This window comes from Pieris brassicae, chromosome 8 (genome assembly GCF_905147105.1).
Source record: "Pieris brassicae chromosome 8, ilPieBrab1.1, whole genome shotgun sequence".
In the NCBI taxonomy this organism is placed as follows: domain Eukaryota; kingdom Metazoa; phylum Arthropoda; class Insecta; order Lepidoptera; family Pieridae; genus Pieris; species Pieris brassicae.
Window position 1 is genome coordinate 547,542 of NC_059672.1, and position 16,859 is coordinate 564,400.

The 16,859-nt window shown below is 34.8% G+C and overlaps 3 protein-coding genes across 4 annotated transcripts; 1 reads left to right on the top strand and 2 right to left on the bottom strand.

The window, feature by feature from the left end:
- Positions 1–2,312: 2,312 nt before the first annotated feature.
- LOC123713139 (serine/threonine-protein kinase VRK1) lies at positions 2,313–9,028 on the top strand. 2 transcript variants are annotated; one of them, XM_045666668.1, is made up of 9 exons: positions 2,313–2,700; positions 2,976–3,045; positions 3,126–3,322; positions 3,907–4,123; positions 4,614–4,787; positions 5,236–5,717; positions 6,556–6,654; positions 8,163–8,325; positions 8,856–9,028. In XM_045666668.1, exons 1-8 carry the CDS (start codon positions 2,476–2,478, stop codon positions 8,313–8,315), a joined length of 1,617 nt encoding a protein of 538 aa, XP_045522624.1. In that variant the 5' UTR covers positions 2,313–2,475; the 3' UTR covers positions 8,316–8,325; positions 8,856–9,028. The 2 variants fall into 2 exon arrangements, with proteins under 2 accessions (XP_045522624.1, XP_045522625.1); XM_045666669.1 differs by having other exon boundaries at positions 8,163–8,316.
- Positions 9,029–9,147: 119 nt separating this feature from the next.
- On the bottom strand, positions 9,148–13,544 carry LOC123713140 (facilitated trehalose transporter Tret1-like). Its single transcript, XM_045666670.1, has 4 exons — positions 13,037–13,544; positions 12,166–12,301; positions 10,691–10,836; positions 9,148–10,282 (listed from the first exon to the last, which is right to left on the bottom strand). The coding sequence occupies exons 1-4, from the start codon at positions 13,079–13,081 to the stop codon at positions 9,194–9,196; spliced, it is 1,416 nt and encodes a 471-aa protein (XP_045522626.1). The 5' UTR covers positions 13,082–13,544; the 3' UTR covers positions 9,148–9,193.
- A 200-nt stretch (positions 13,545–13,744) lies between these two features.
- LOC123713141 (facilitated trehalose transporter Tret1-like) lies at positions 13,745–16,789 on the bottom strand. Its single transcript, XM_045666671.1, has 3 exons — positions 16,293–16,789; positions 14,962–15,107; positions 13,745–14,889 (listed from the first exon to the last, which is right to left on the bottom strand). The coding sequence occupies exons 1-3, from the start codon at positions 16,402–16,404 to the stop codon at positions 13,801–13,803; spliced, it is 1,347 nt and encodes a 448-aa protein (XP_045522627.1). The 5' UTR covers positions 16,405–16,789; the 3' UTR covers positions 13,745–13,800.
- Between the last annotated feature and the right edge of the window lie 70 nt (positions 16,790–16,859).

Below are 16,859 nucleotides of genomic sequence, written 5' to 3' on the forward strand. Positions count from 1 at the left end.
CCCCCAAGAACATCATAGACACTCATTTAAAATTACTAAAATTTTCATTCATCATTATAGTTATATTAATACACATTAATGATGTTAAGTACCCATCTATTGGATAGTTAAATAATAGGGATGTTTTTGTTCGCGATTTTAATATTAAAAATAATCGAAAATAAATCATAGTTTCTTTTTTCATCTACCAACTTCCGACCTGATATCTGACATTATGTCTGGTCTTTTATAACCCATACCTCGAACTATTAGGGATGTTTGATATACATCGATGTTTACAATGCGATACATCGAATAGATCCGATGCTTTAAACGGGTATTGAGCAACAGTTATTTAAAAAAAACTACTTAAACGCAAATCAGGCAGCAAAAATCACTTGGAGGTGTCAATCAAGGCCCCCCGAGTCTCCTACATAATCAGTATCATCAAATTATCTATGAGTTGCGGGCGACGTAATTCTAAACCCAACCCTTAACCTTAGTTGGCCAAGAGGAAACACTCACTGAGCTGATTGTCTTTTGGTTGCGGGTTTGTAGCAATATATCCAACTTTCATCACTGTGACGATGTCAAATACAGCATTTGAGTCACCGCCGTTGAACTTATCTAACATTTGGTGACATCAGTCCATGAGAAAGTGTCTCTGGTCGTCGGTTAAAGTATGGGGAATCCATCTGGTACAAAGCTTCCTGACACCTAAATGTTCGTGTAATATTTTTTGAACTTAACTCATACCAATACTTAGGCTTGCCCGTACCTGCTGATAGGAGAGTGATCTCTTATCTTCCTCTATCATGGGTCGCACAGCACTGATCTTACTCAGCACTGTTATCTTCAGTAGTCGCTGTTAAAGGACATCCCTCGCACGGATCATCCTGATTCGGAGATTGCTACGACCACGCTAAAAATCGTGAAACCGTACCATAAATAGTGGCACGAGATGGGGCTTCATTAAAATCTCTTCACAACGAAAGTCATAATAAATAATGTGTAACTAGAGTTTTAGATTTGCCGCCAATTTACAAAAACAAATAACAAATGAATGCAATATACTACATTAGGTTACCAAAGAGTTCTAAAATTAAAATTCAAGAAAAGTTTTCATTAGCAATGTTTCTAACTGGCCAGTTCTAAACATTTTCGGTGTTACTCACGTATACTTTTCAGATGTTCAGTATTGTTGTATGAATGCTTAAATAAATCTCAACCAATGTGTGACGTGATTTGTTACAAATCCTATCACGCATAAGTTCTTTAATAAAATAATTAATAGTATAATTATAATTAAAATAAAGTCAATTATTACAACGACAATGATAATAATATTTCAAATCAACTGTTTACAATATACAACTTACATTTATTGTATTTATTATTGATTACGTATCTTCCTTCTGTACCATAGATCGGAACCCCTTCTCAGGTAAAAGCCTTCAGCACTTTCCAGCTCTATACATGGCTTTCATTCTTCATTTGTTTCGTGCTTCAGTAACTACATCATCTATCCACCTTTTGCTTGGTCGCCATTTTCTCCTTCTTCCCTTTGGTCCTTTCCAGAAAGTTGATTCATCTGTCATCTATCCATCAGAAAGACCCACATGCAGATATACCGATTATAGCTTCATGCTAAAGTTCCTTTAGGTAGTCAACAGAATCTGCAATTATGGCAATAGTTTTGTCTTTATGCCAGTTTCAAATAAAGGTTGGGAAACTACACGCGAGAAAAAATAAACAAAGACATCAAAAGAAAACAAAGGGATAAGCTAGTTAAAAATAAAATATGTACATAAACATATTACATCTTAACATTATTATTTGTTATGAAAGAAGATAACATTATAATACAATAAAGGATAAAGCAAAAGGCAGGAGATTTTAGTCTGAAACGGAACATGTGGTAATTGTAAGGAATATATAAACGAGGTGTGGTCATATTGGAAACAAGAAAAGAAAATATGGACGAGATCACCTATATCTTCTCCACCATCAACAATACGAAGCCTAGCTAAATGATGAGGTGTACATACATGTCCTAAACGCATTCTACAAATGATAGAAGTGACCATTTTAGAACTTTTAATCTCATAGAACCATGGTTTACTGGGGATCCTGGGTTGAATTTCAGCATAATGTTTGCATTTGAACTATAGCATTGTTTTAGATTTTATTATAATACTATGTATTTATTTTGCGCCTAAGTCTGTGGTCAGTGATAATCTGTAACTGACTAGTATCGACAGCTTTATGGCAACATTTGTCAAAGAAGCAAATTGCCAAATCAATTAGTCAAACATCAAAATAAACTTGTAGAAACCAAACGAAAACGAAAAAACGGCGGTAGAATTTATTCGTTTTACTATATAAAGTTTTGTAAAATCTGTTTGTTAACTGATGTAATTAAAAATCATGCATGTGTAAATAAAGTGTATATTGTAATTAATCATCTGTAGATATTTTAAAGATATACTAGTTAAAATGACTGGAAGAGGACGAAAAGCGGCCGTGCCGAAGAAAAAAGCTAATGGCTACAAAATGCCAGCACCAATTCCAGCAGGAGAAGTAATTAATGATACGATAGCTAAGAAGAAATGGAGAATCGGCCCTTCGATTGGAGTCGGCGGGTTTGGGGAAATATATTCAGCGTGCAATCATGAAGGCTCTCCGAAAAAGGCATCTGAATATCCATTCGTCGTTAAAATAGTAAGCCTTAATAATAATGTTTATAGCACGTGAAATTATTTTGATATTAGAATTCTAGATTGGCTTGCCTACCTAAAAACACAACTTGTGCCTTTATACATACACCCCCTGAATTATTGGAATATTAAAATAAGCTGCAATTCTTTTATCTAGGGTGTAATGTGTAGGCCTTTCTGTTTTCTTATTATATATGTATAATAATGATGATATACTATATTGATATAATGATTGATGATGAGATACTTGTTTTTATACTTGTTTTTTTTTACACACAGGAACCTCACGAAAATGGACCACTGTTTGTAGAGAAGCATTTTTACATTAGAAATGCTAACAAGGATGACAGTAAGTGGTTGTAATTGTCTATTAAGCATTCTAAAACAATTGTAATTAAATTGTATAGTACTGTAATATATCTGTTTTAGTTTCCAAATTCATGAAGGAAAAGAAGTTATCAACATTTGGCATGCCAAGTTACTATGGAAATGGCTCACATACCTTCAAGGGTGAAAAGTATAGATACTTAGTTTTAGAAAGATATGGCAAAGACTTGTGGAGTATATTTAAGGATTCTGCACGATCATTTCCACCAACTACTGTTTTTCAAATAGGACTGCAAATGGTAGTATTTTTGTTATAAATCTTGTAAATGGTCACACTAAGATAAGAATTCTTACCTGGTAAACCTCAATTTAGGTTATTTGTAGATAAATTGTTAATACAATCTTATCTTCTTAAAGTTTTTAAAAATAATCTAAGCTTGTTGGGTACATTTATTTATTCTTAGTTGTCATGTTATTCATAAATTGGTAGTTTTCTTGTTATTTTCTGTGCCGTATCCAACAATGGATAGTCTGGATTTCAGAAGTCAGATATAAAAATAATAAAAATAAACAAATTATTTCCTTTAATTGGATTCTACATTTTGGTTAGATAATGTGATTTTGTATAGTATTACATTTTATATTTTATTTCAAAACAATGTGCCAAAGTATTATAATATTATCGGTCACTCTCCATTAGTGTCATTTAACCTATTATTAGTTATTTCCGTTTACAAAGTAAAAAACTATAGTTCAGAAATATCTTGTGAATGAGACTCAACCGGAATATCCTTAAGAAGACCTAACTCTTGATGTGAATGTTGTATGCACCTGGTTTTTTGAAATTTAGAGCTTTAAATTGATAGGTATCTTACATTTACAGCTAGATGTGTTAGAGTACATCCACGGTAAAGGCTATGTGCATGCAGATATTAAGGGAGCAAATATTCTATTAGGACTTAAGAAGGGAACAGAAAATCAGGCATATCTGGTTGACTTTGGCCTGGCAACACGGGTAAATGATAAAGAGTTCAAACCTGATCCGAAGTGTGCTCACAATGGCACGATTGAGTATACGAGCAGAGATGCTCATTTGGGAGGTAATTCATGTTCTTTAAATAGTTATGCAGTGGAATCTCGATAAGTCAAAATCCTCATTTAATTTCAATTATGTAGACTTTGTTGACTCCAACAAAATGTTATTTGTATATTTAGTTGGTAAAATATAATGACATCTCACTTGGAAGTCCCGAAATAATAGCAATACAATCCAATGAATTTTTTGCCTTGACTTTTGAGCCATTGATATTCCACTGTATAATGTTAATAGTAATAAAAAATTTTAGTAAGCTTAACTGCTTTATCGTAACCCTTAAGCCTACAACTACATAACTTCTCCCATACATTGCAAAAATAGTGATTAATGTTCCATATTTATCTGCAATATGGGTTACATGTGTAAGAGCAAATATGTATTTTAAATATACTTTTGTATGTTTATTGGGGTCTTGTCTAATATGCAATTTCACTATGCAATAGCTTGCTTGCTTTACATAGAGCTCAAATACATAAATAAAACATTCCATACAGTATCAACAATGCGTGGAGATCTGGAAATCTTGGGGTATAACATGCTTCAATGGATCGTTGGTGACCTACCTTGGGAGAAGGTTCTGTCCCTACCGAAGACAGTGCAGGGAATGAAAGAAGCCTTCATGAAGAATGTTCGCGCTGAAATCACTAAGAAATATGATAATGTACCCGGTGAGTAATTTCTGAAACTTGATTTATTTTTTTAGCTTTCAAAGAAAATGGTCTAACAGCCGTAAGCAGAGTGGTTTATTTCGAGAAACTACAGTTATAATACCAACCATAGATGCTAAGCATATTAAAAAGATCTGCCCCACTGTTCTTTGCTCCCTTAAATTAGTATGAAATCAAAATAAATTTGATGCATATAAATTAATCCGTCAATATAATTCAATGTTTGACTCTAGATTCTGTTAATGCTCTAGTTTATGTGGCTTCTGTGAGACTAGGTAGGCTATAAATGCTGCTTCAATAGTTTAATTTATTGACAATATTCATTTATTAGTTATTTTGTGGGTTCATAAAAATTCTTAAATTTAAAAAAACTGGCCTTTATTAATGAAAGTATTAAGTTGCTATGAGCTTGTTAACAATATTAATATGTGTTAATGATTCTTTTTAGATCAGTTAATAAATTTTTTTGAGTATATAAACAAATTAAAACCGAAAGACCCGGTCGATTACGCAAAATGCAGACAAATGTTCGAAAGTTACCTCAAAACCGAGGGAAAGACAAAATCGAGCAAATTAGAATTCGCATCGAACAAGAAACGGAAAGCCGTAAAGAAAAATGATACAGGGGATGATGCAAGCGACGAAGCGGCACCCGAAAGCCACCAGGACGACGATGAGTGTAAACCGAAGAGGAGAACGACGAAGCGGAATGGTATAGTTAAAACCAGAAGTAGAAAAAAGAAAGATGAAAATACGGAACCAGATAAAAATAAAAGTGTAACGGTGAAGAGGAAGTCCCTGGAGCCTTCGTTCGTTGTGAAAGTAAAACGAACGAAAATGGCCCCGAAGGCCACGCCCCCCGCGAAACAGAATCACACCAACATGGCAACGCAGACGTCGGAAGAAAAATCTAAGAAAAATTTGCGACAGGTATATTATTTTAGTATTTAATCCAAAAAGTTATATGTGTCGGAGAAACACCTTCCCCACTGACGTCATCAACAGTGGTTGCAGATTTGGTGGGCGTCATGAGGGTAAAGCGCGAGCACAAAACACGACGATTATAGTTTTTACAATATTTTATTTACACAGATGATACACTGATATTTTATGGTAGTTATTTAATAATAAATTATAAGTTTTAAGACCGAGCAGTGAGTTCAATGCACCAATCTAGCGACCAAAACTCAGGGATCCAACTCGATCCGTCTCCACTTCAAAAAGGCCCCGTAACAACCAACGGACTGGGCTATACATAGATGGCGCTTCGACCCCACTCGAGCAAAGTGCTCTGCTCTCATTGGTCGTTTGTTTAATAACGATTACAATCATATAAATTAGAAAAACGTAACAAATTTTAACTAAAATCACTAATTTGTTAACAGAAATATGTTTTAGGTTTTATAATATCATAAAATCGCGTATTAAGTTCAATTAAGATTAATGCAATCTGTTTAAATGATAAAGAGAATTTAATGTGTTATTGTACAATCAACAAGCAACTCGTTGAATTGCTTCCTCCGACATATATATATTAATTACCATAAATGCTTTTTAATTAACTTGTATCTATATCCCAGAAGCGCAGGCACATTCGCACATCGCTGTCCAGACTTCGCATGGCTGGACGTTGATTTTAACATAGTCCAGTAGTTTTTGTCTGTTACAAACTTAAAAAAAATAATTCATGGCAGCCTGGTAATTTCTCAGACAAAGATTAGTTTAACTAAGAGTAATTAAACCCGTTAAAGATCGTACATCATTGCAGGTGTCGTTCGACAGTCCCATCTGTGCGGTCATCGGAGAAAACCCAGCCGACTCCAGCGCAGATATCTTCGACGATTCCTTCACTGACGACAACAAAAAGGTAGATTACCTTATCACTTGTAATTTTATTTGGAAATTGACATGACAAAAATATTTAAACGATTTTAAAACACCAGTATAATACTCGAAACTGAACTAATTTGTGTGTACGACCATCCAAGCTCCAGAAGATGAACCACTCCTGATATGAATGTCTAAATACTAAAAGGGCACATGTCCCCTATTTAGTTCTGAATTAAAATTTACAGGAGATAGAAATAACTGTATAGTTTTTGAAAGAATGAAGATAGAAACTTATGTATGCTATTGAGAATGTACATGACAACATAATCTATATTAAAAAGTTGCATATTTCTCTGTGAATGCTTAAAAACAGCCATAAAAATATCATGTACAAGTTACCTTTTAGTAATTAGGTATGTATTACCATGGACATGCGCTCTTTTACCACTTAAATAGTAATCAATCTAAGTAATATTTAAATAAAATCAAACACAAAGTTAATCAAAAAATTTATAATGTATTCGTTAACCATCTATAGTATCTATATTTATCACTTATAAGTTTTATTCTAGTTTTATTCTTATTATTCTAGTTTTATTCTTATTATTCTAGTTTTATTCTTATTATTCTGGTTTTATTCTTATTATTCTAGTTTTATTCTTATTATTCTAGTTTTATTCGTATTATTCTAGTTTTATTCTTATTATTCTAGTTTTATTCTTATTATTCTAGTTTTATTCTTATTATTCTAGTTTTATTCTTATTATTCTAGTTTTATTCTTATTATTCTAGTTTTATTCTTATTATTCTAGTTTTATTCTTATTATTCTTATTATTCTAGTTTTATTCTTATTATTCTAGTTTTATTCTTATTATTATAGTTTTATTCTTATTATTCTAGTTTTATTCCTATTATTCTAGTTTTATTCTTATTATTCTAGTTTTATTCTTATTATTCTACAGGCCAATTATAAATGCTATTTCAAAATGACAGGTATTCTTCTGGACAAGTGCCGTTTTAGTATTTAGACATTCATATGGAAATGGTTTTTACAAAATTAGAGCTTTTATCAGTGAATAAAATTCAAAACTCTCGTTAAACGTTAATTAATCATTAAAGCTTTTTATACATTTGACGAATATTCCAATGATCCAAATCCTTGGGATTGATTTGACCCAATTCATACAATTAGTATGACTCGAAACTTGGCGAATAAAAAAAATGGGGGAAGGTTTCTTGCCAGTTCTTCTGGTCCGCTCTACGCCCTTGAGTTGCAGACTTGCTTGAACTGTTAGTAAATGTAAACTAAGAAGGAATTTAACATTTAGTTTTATGAATAACCTTATTTTGAGTTTGTATTAGAATATATGTAATATATAGAACTGTGGTTATCACACGATTTTATGATTGAAAATAATGGACTTCCATACGACGACTTCTATTCTATTGGATTTATAATATTACAACAGAATATTGGAAAAAGGCTTCTTTGGAAATCAAAAACTTATACACCTCAATTGTCTAAGACATGCATCGGTTCTTAGGTGAAGCCGAAACCAAAAAGGCGTCTGATGTCAGATGAAGAGGTAACTGTCAAAAGGGTGGTAAGGCGGAAGGTGACCTCGGCCAAGGCGAAAGGCCGCTCGTGGAAGGACACGGCTGCGGTGCTGAACGGAAGATCACCACCCAAGGCATGAGGTCACTTTGGTAATTTATATTATTTATTGTTTAAAATTAAAGAATTACAAAATTACAGTTTCATTTAATATTTGGTTTATTATAATTAATCTTCTACAAATAAATATTATGCTAAAGTTTAAGCTCAAATTGTGTTTTGGTAATTGACTAATTATGTCTATGAGTGATCGAACAATATAAAATATTTTAATTAAAAAATCTCACATAATTCTATATAGGCAAGTGGGTGATCAGCCTTCTGTGCCTGACTTTTTGGGTTTGAAGAATAAAGTTTCCTTCACTGTTCGAGCAAATGTCAAATGAACAAACAGACCGTACATTGGTGCACAGTCGGAGATCGAATCTACGACCTCAGGAATGAGTCGCACGCTGTAGTCACTAGGCCATCACTCACATAATTATAAAGTAGTTATAAATTATAATTTCTTGGAACCTTCATACATAGAGTATTTTTACTATTTTAACATACATTAATTATAATGGTAAATTATATTGGCTAACAGTCTATAATCGATAACAATTCTCTTTATTGTTCACAGGGTGTGGTATTTCGGCGACTGTTTTTAATAAAACAAGTATTTTTAATATTTTGCCAAGTATTAGCAAATATAAGGTATTTAATGTATTGTGAATGCAGACTGATAAAATTAAGTTGACTTCTGCATTGATGTGTGTTTGGTATTAATTGTTCTACGTACTTTATAATGTAAATGCTCTCGTTGAGTTTGTACTTTAAAAAAATAAATAATTTGTACTTTATAAACTACCTCACTCGAACTACCCTCAATTTGAAATCTAACTTTCGACTGACGCAAACGTTATATTCCTTTCTGTTTCTGTTCTATTTTGTCGCCGGTTAAACCTATACTATCGAGTATTAGCACTTTTCGTTGTTGTTCAAACTCTCCATCTCGGCGACGAATCTTTGAATTCCCTTGAACCGATCCTCGATTTGCTGTAAAGTCTGTCCCTTGGTCTCCGGCATCGCGAACCAAATCACAGAGAACCCGTAACAAATGACACTCGCGTAGATCCCGTACACGCCCTCGATCCCCACCCCCGACAGGAGGTATGGGAATGTCTTCAGAACGGCAAAATGGAAGCCGGTCGCGATTGCCGTGGTGAAGCTTATTCCTACGCTGCGATGCGCTAAAGGAAATATTTCGCCAACTATAACGTTGTTCATCGGCAGTATCCCCGATGACATAGCCACGCATTGCAAAACCAATAACAAGGCCGGAATCGCCACGTAGTCGAAGGATACGTAATTTCTCACACACACGTAGGAGATGATCAAAACGTGTATCAAGAGACACGAGCCGACGGAATTGAATAACACGGTCCGTCTTTTCAATGTTCTGATGAGGTACACGGCGAGGAAACTGGTCACGATTCGGGTCACGTCCAAACACACCAGCCAGAAGTGAGCGTCGACATCCGATCCCATGATGTTTGAGATGATGGTCGTTCCATACACCGCGATGGTCATGGTTCCACTGAAGTATGTTATCAACGACACGTGAAGACTGATAATGATTGGCTTGTAAAACTCCATACTTCGAATGAGCTGGACGATATTAACGGCTGTTTCGGTGTTGTGCTTTATTCTGGCTTGGATTAATTCGTTTAGCTCCTCGTTTTCGCCATCGCCTCTGAGCCACCGGAAATGCTTCTTGCATTCGGCGTATCTCCCGTTGTTTGCGAGCCAGCTGGGCGATTCTGGGAGGGTGAAGGTCATCACAAAGCTGAGTATCGTGAAGAGGACGCAGATGCCGGCAGTGATCTGCCAGCTGACCAGGGAGCCCAGCAGGTGGACGAAGAACACTCCGGACGATTGGGCGACGGATATCAATGTGAGGAAGGCTCCTCGGTTTCTGGGGCTTGTGTATTCTCCGATGATAACGGCGCGAATTAAAGCAACTTGGCCGAGAGACAGACCGTGCATGATACGGGCTAGAATTAAACTCTGAAAAGAGAGCAAGAGGAGTTATTCAATAGCTCAAGGGTTTTAATGTAGTGCGACTGCTTGGAGGTTTTTGTATATGATTTATTTCCAATAAGCAATGGCTGATTAACATATTGGATTGAGTATATGGCTTCTTAAACTGGAAATTGGTAAGTTGTTACACTAGTGTCGGAAATTTTCACTGTTTTGTCACAAGATTTATGTCTATATGTTGACTTAGATTGAAATTCAGGACATAAATCCCATGTTTTTAAATTATTAGAAACTGAAATGGAAATTCTGCTATATTTTTGCCACGGCCAGATGGCTCGCGAGTGTGTTGACGGACCTTTGTGAATCGGCACGCTCTTTTCATAAGTTGTTTGAACTGTAGTGCAGTTATGAGCTTAATTGTGTTATGCGACTTACCTCAACACTGGTAGCAAATACGATGAGTAGCCACCCAATGGCCGTGGGTATCATGACTATAAAGTGTGCTTTTTTACGTCCCAATCGGTCCATTACAGCCGGCATGCTGAAATTGCCCACCAACATCGCTATTGTTACCACTGACGCTGCAATCGGTAATTCTTAATGATAAACCAATCAAAAATATCGGGATTAGTAGGAGCTATCAACGGTTTGAATGAATGCAGGAATTGGATCACTTTGTGGCTATAGGTTATTGAGGTTAACTGCAAATATACTTTCAAATTGAGGATTAGACCTTACCCACATAGAAAATAACAGCGCTATAGTACTGCGAGCTATATATGTTTCATTATGGGTGTCTTAACTACTTTCGTTTAGTTTATTGGAAGAAAAATAGGGCAAAATTCACAAGTTTAAGCTTTATTTATTAACACTTCGTTGCATACAGAAATATTATTGACATAATTTAATGAAAACGAAGGCAACTAGTGGCCTTATCGCATTCGAGCGATCTTTTCCAGGCAATTACAAAAAAATACATAAGGTAAGCAAGAAGTGCAAAATACATACATATTTAGTCTACTTTAGTTCAGTTTTATGCCGGCAACGCACTTGCGAGCTTTAGTCATTGCTTTCTTAATATATTTTACATTTTTTTTTCAAAACTATAAAGTTAACCTTTAGCGATGGAAAGTAATGCGTGAGTCGAGACCGTTAGTTGGCCCAGACAGCGATTAAATGAAAGTTCACTTTAATATTTCAAATAATTTCTCTTTCGTTCAAATTATTAATTAAGCCGAAGAACATATTGTAGTTCACTTGTCTTTAATCTCAATAGAGATATTCCTCTATCTTTTGGCATATAGAACAATTAAAAGCCTAAAATAATTTCAAATCTTTGTGTGTATTGAGCTATTCTATGATATCGCAGAACAACATAGCAAACAATTGTGCGTAAGATATTGAACATCTTATCTCTCATAGTTCGGTCTTATCTGTAGTATTTTAAACAGCCGTAGTGATAATTTTTGATTTTCCTGATTTGATTTTATCTTTTGAGTGTTTTATAGCTTCAAACTATGTTTTAAGGTTTTTTTATTTCGCTATGTTAACCTGTTACTTAATCAATAGCAACGGCTGTGGATAAGTGGTGGCTAGAATCAATTTCGGGACCTAGGTTCGGGGGCTTGTACAGATTTAAAAATTATCAGTGAAATACACATTTCGACATACAAAACTTAGTTTCTCCTTATCTTAAAATAGTAAGGTAATAGCTGCTTCTAAATTACGTATCAGAAAATCTCTACGGTAGGTACAGTATCGAAAAAAATATTGCAATTACATTCGAACTGTCAAAGATAGGGTAAAAATCAGAGTATGCCAGAATCCAATCTTCATCTTATGTAGTTAGGAGTACTGATATATTTTTACGACCAATAACAAAAGTAATTTTAAAAATACTGTTGTTTTACCTATCCATGACTCCTGGGCCTTGGTGAGTGGAATGGGAGAGTCTGGAAGCTTGAGTTGCGGCAGCAGCACCGCAGGGAAGCCGTAAGCGCAACCATTACTTAGAACATTCATACAAACAGTCGCGCACACGTAACACTGTAATATGTAATCGAGTTTGTATTTCTAAAATGTAAATGTTATAAGTTATGAAGGAACTGTCTATATACGATTGTTCATTAGGTAGGACGTAAATTTTACAGAGCAACGTGAAACACTTCCTATACTTGACGAGCATTTAATGCTATATAATGCATATAGAGTGCTGGAAAAGTGAGAAATCGGGAGGTGTATGTCAGGATAGGAAGCGCCAGGCTGGTCTCTGCAGGGTAGGGCATTGATTTATATTAATAAAAAACATTATCTTTGAAACAGACTTGACGGACCAGACGCTTGTCGCTTATACTCCAGTTATGATCGAGTTTCAGTTTCCTAATTAATTTCACTTTCATCGAGCCTTATTGAATTACATAGATGTCGTTATACGCATGTAAAGACTTATAACGCAACATGACTTGACTTGTAACCTACTTATTTGAGGATCAAGATTTATATCGAATGCATAGTGTAAAAAAAAATACGAAACGAAATATGTCAACGTGTTAAATATTTTAACGTTGCCATGAATTTGGAAAAGCAATGCGTATTTTTAAACGTCTACCATAATACTTAATAGTGTCTTTTGTTAAAATAGCTTTTTCACATTAAGAAAAACACTTTTTGAACGGATTAAAGCTATGTATTATTATTTATAGAATTATGTAAATAATTATAAGTTTTTAGCAATACATAGCATTAATCCGTTCAAAAAGTGTTTTTCTTAATAATACTTACTTGTTTTATAAACGGTGAGATAAGGCTTTTGTCAACGTCCGTCATTCTAACATCACAAACTGAACACTGGATTTATTAAACAGGCAATAAAATTTATCTTTATGACTATATCACTAAAAATAAATAAAACTTTACAAGTTTTCTTTACTACTACTGTTCGCGCGAAATTCGTCAAACGTCACTTAGATCGTTATGCGAGACGAGTGCCAATTTTCGACATCTCCAACCCCACCTATGCTCTTATAAAGACAGGTTTATATTTCCTGATGATATTCCTATCAAATAAGGTCACCGTTATGTTACGGAAAAATATTTTAACCTGTCTTTTAATTAGAAATTATCTGCAAAATTACTTAAGATATTCTGAATTTAGCACTGACTTTTATTATTATTTTCATACCTTTGGTATATTCTTTATTGACTACATCTATGCAAAAACTTAATACATATTTTTACGGACTATTTAGATTAATCAATTTCAATTTGTTAGCGTCTTATGTAATTTATATCTTGGAATAAGACAAGTCAAACACGTACTTTTTGCATTCCTATTAAGTCCTTAAAGTATAGTGTTTCAAAGTTTCTTATAATAAGTAATATTTTTGTCCTGCATTATATAGTTAATGTAAATATGTAATTCATATGGAATTATTTCAAAAGAGGCGGTAACTTTTACGCAATAAAATAAAAATACATTTATAGCAATAGGTAATGATTTTTAATAAACGTTATTTCTACCTACGTTTATAAATAAGTACTTAACATTATTTAGCAAGTTCGTTTAAAGGCTCGGCTTCAACAGTTTTCTCAATACCTTTAAACCTATCCTCGATTTGCTGCAATGTGCGGCCCTTTGTCTCCGGCATCATGAACCAACAGACAATCATGCAATAGCAAATTACAACGGCATTTATTCCGTACACGCCTTCAATGCCAACCATAGTTACCAGGTACGGGAAAGTCTTTAATATGACAAAGTGAAACGCAGTTGCGATGGCTGTACTGAAACTGATACCTAAACTTCGATATGCCAGAGGGAACACTTCTCCCGCTATGACGGTAATTATCGGTACTATACCTGCCGATACAGAGAAACTTTGCAGGTGAAGCAGTACTGCCGGTATCCAGTACACATGATACATCACACCAAACTTTACCAGCCATATATAAACCACTACGGCAACATGCGTTGCCAAACATAACCCAACAGAGGTAAAGGTGACTGTTCGCCGATTAAACTTCTTCATAAAGTATACCGCAGAGAAACTGGTTAGTATCCTTAATATATCTATAGAAACGAGCCAGAATTGAGGATCGACCTCGGTACCCATGACCTCCGATATGATTGTAGGCCCATACACGGCTATAATCATGCCTCCCGACATATATCCCAATAAGGAAATATGCAACGTTATAGTTATAGGCTTATAAAACTCCACTTTATAAATAATCTCTTTAAAACTCGACCTGTTCTCATTCTCCCTGTAATCTATTCTAGCTTGAATTAACTCCATAAGTTCATCGTTTTCCTTTAATCCTCTTAGCCATTCAAAATGCTTTTTACTCTCCTCGTATCGGCCCTTACTTGCGAGCCAACTTGGCGATTCGGGAATAATAAATGTCATGACAAAGCTTATAACTGAAAAAGTAATGCAAATGGTCGCAGTCGTCTTCCAGCTGACCAAATAGCCCAAGAGATGGACAACGAATATCCCTGATATCTGTGCGACTGCGTTCATGCTGAGGAAAGCTCCTCGATTATTTGGACTGGTGTATTCTCCAATCATAACGGCTCGAATAGGAACAACTTGACCAAATGAGAGGCCATGCATGATTCTTGCCGCTAAAAGCATCTGGAAATAGATAATTATATAAAAATATAATCTTTTTTATAAAATTTCGCGCACATTTTAATACCTACGTACTTCTACATTTGTCGCGAAGATGATTAAGAGCCAGCCCACAGTTATGGGTATAAGGACAAAAAAGTGGGAGTTTTTACGTCCTAATTTGCCCAATAATATGGGCATAGTGAAGTTTCCAACCATCATTGCTATTGTAAGAACTGCCGCTGAAATATATTAAAAAAGCAATATACATAGTTTCACATATATCCTTCTAATAAATAGGCTTTACAATGCATTCATATTTTACTATTTACAATGGTTTCATATGGAAGATCTAATTTTAGATTTTGACACTGAAAATATTTAGAACTGGCCAGTTAGAAACATTGCTAATGAAAACTTTTGAATTTCAATTTAAGAACTCTTTGGTAACCTAATGTAGTATATTGCATTCATTTGTCATTTGTTTTTGTGAATTGGCGGCAAATCTAAAACTATCTTGTTACACGTAAACGTTAACCTAACGCGATAAATTTTCGGTCAATTATTTATTATGACTCCCATGTTCCCACTTTATATGTTGTGGGCTTACCCAACAACGAAGCTATGATAGTCTGCGAGTAGCATTTCTTAATGTAGCCCCATCTCGTGCCACTATTTACAATTGGTTTAACGAGCTTAAGCGTGGACGTAGCAATCTCAATGATGATCCGCGTGAGGGACGTCCTTTAACAGCGACTACTGAAGATAACATTAGTGCTGTGCGACGCATGATAGAGGAAGATACGAGAGTGACCTATCAGCAGGTACGTGCAAGCCTAAGTATTGGTATGAGGACTGGTATCACCAAATGTTAGATAAGTTTAACGGCGGTGACTCAAATGCTGTATTTGACATCGTCACAGTGATGAAAGCTGGATATATAGCTACGAACCCGCAACTAAAAGACAATCAGCTCAGTGGGTGTTTGTTGAATATTGTACTATGGCAGGTGCCGAGATAATGAGTCATCCGCCATACAGTCCTGACCCTGCGAGTTTCATTTATTCCCAAGACTTAAGATAAAATTCGAGGTATTCGCTTTGCGAGCCCTGAAGATGCGATGAAGCGTACGAAAATGTCATGGAAGAATGGGCCCACTGCTTTTTAAATACTGCGACGATGTGTAGAGGAACGGAGATTACTTCGAAAAACAATAAAAGTATTGGCAACTTTATACATTAAGCCGTTTTTCATTTTCTAAATAGTTTCAGTGTTACCTAGGTATTCATAGGAATTATAGGCGTATTTTTGTATATATAGTCATAAGTTTTAAATGAAAAAAATTATCTAACACTTTTAGTGTTATTGGTTTTGCTTACTAGTACAACTACAAAATTAAAATACTTGGCCTGGTGTATTTAACCTACCTATCCATGACTCCTGGGCCTTGGTGAGTGGAATGGGAGAGTCCGGAAGCTTGAGTTGCGGCAGCAGCACCGCAGGGAAGCCGTAAGCGCAACCATTACTTAGCACATTCATACAAACAGTCGCACACACGTAACACTGCAAAAATTACGATCTAACTTCTAGTTTCACAACACGTTTTTAATAAACATTTATTAACACACTCACTTGTTTGATAAATGGAGAAAAAACTGCCTTCTCGGTCATTTTATTTCACTTTCGGAATGAAACATCCAATTTTAAGTTATCTTATCAATAATTCATGACCGGATAAATTTGAGGATGCCTTTGTATTCCGTAAATGCTTATTCGTAGGTATTCTGAATTACATCTTCTGTCTTATATTTTAAAATGTAGAAATTTGACTAACGGTTTAATAATTAGTTTTATTTGTATACTATATTATTTTAAAAGCCAAGTCACACATTTTGTCTTTGACAGTCCAAGGTTATTTATAACGACACACGTTGCGATAGACGTATTTATTACGCAATAATCGGCAAACATATAATTACACTAAACAAAATTTA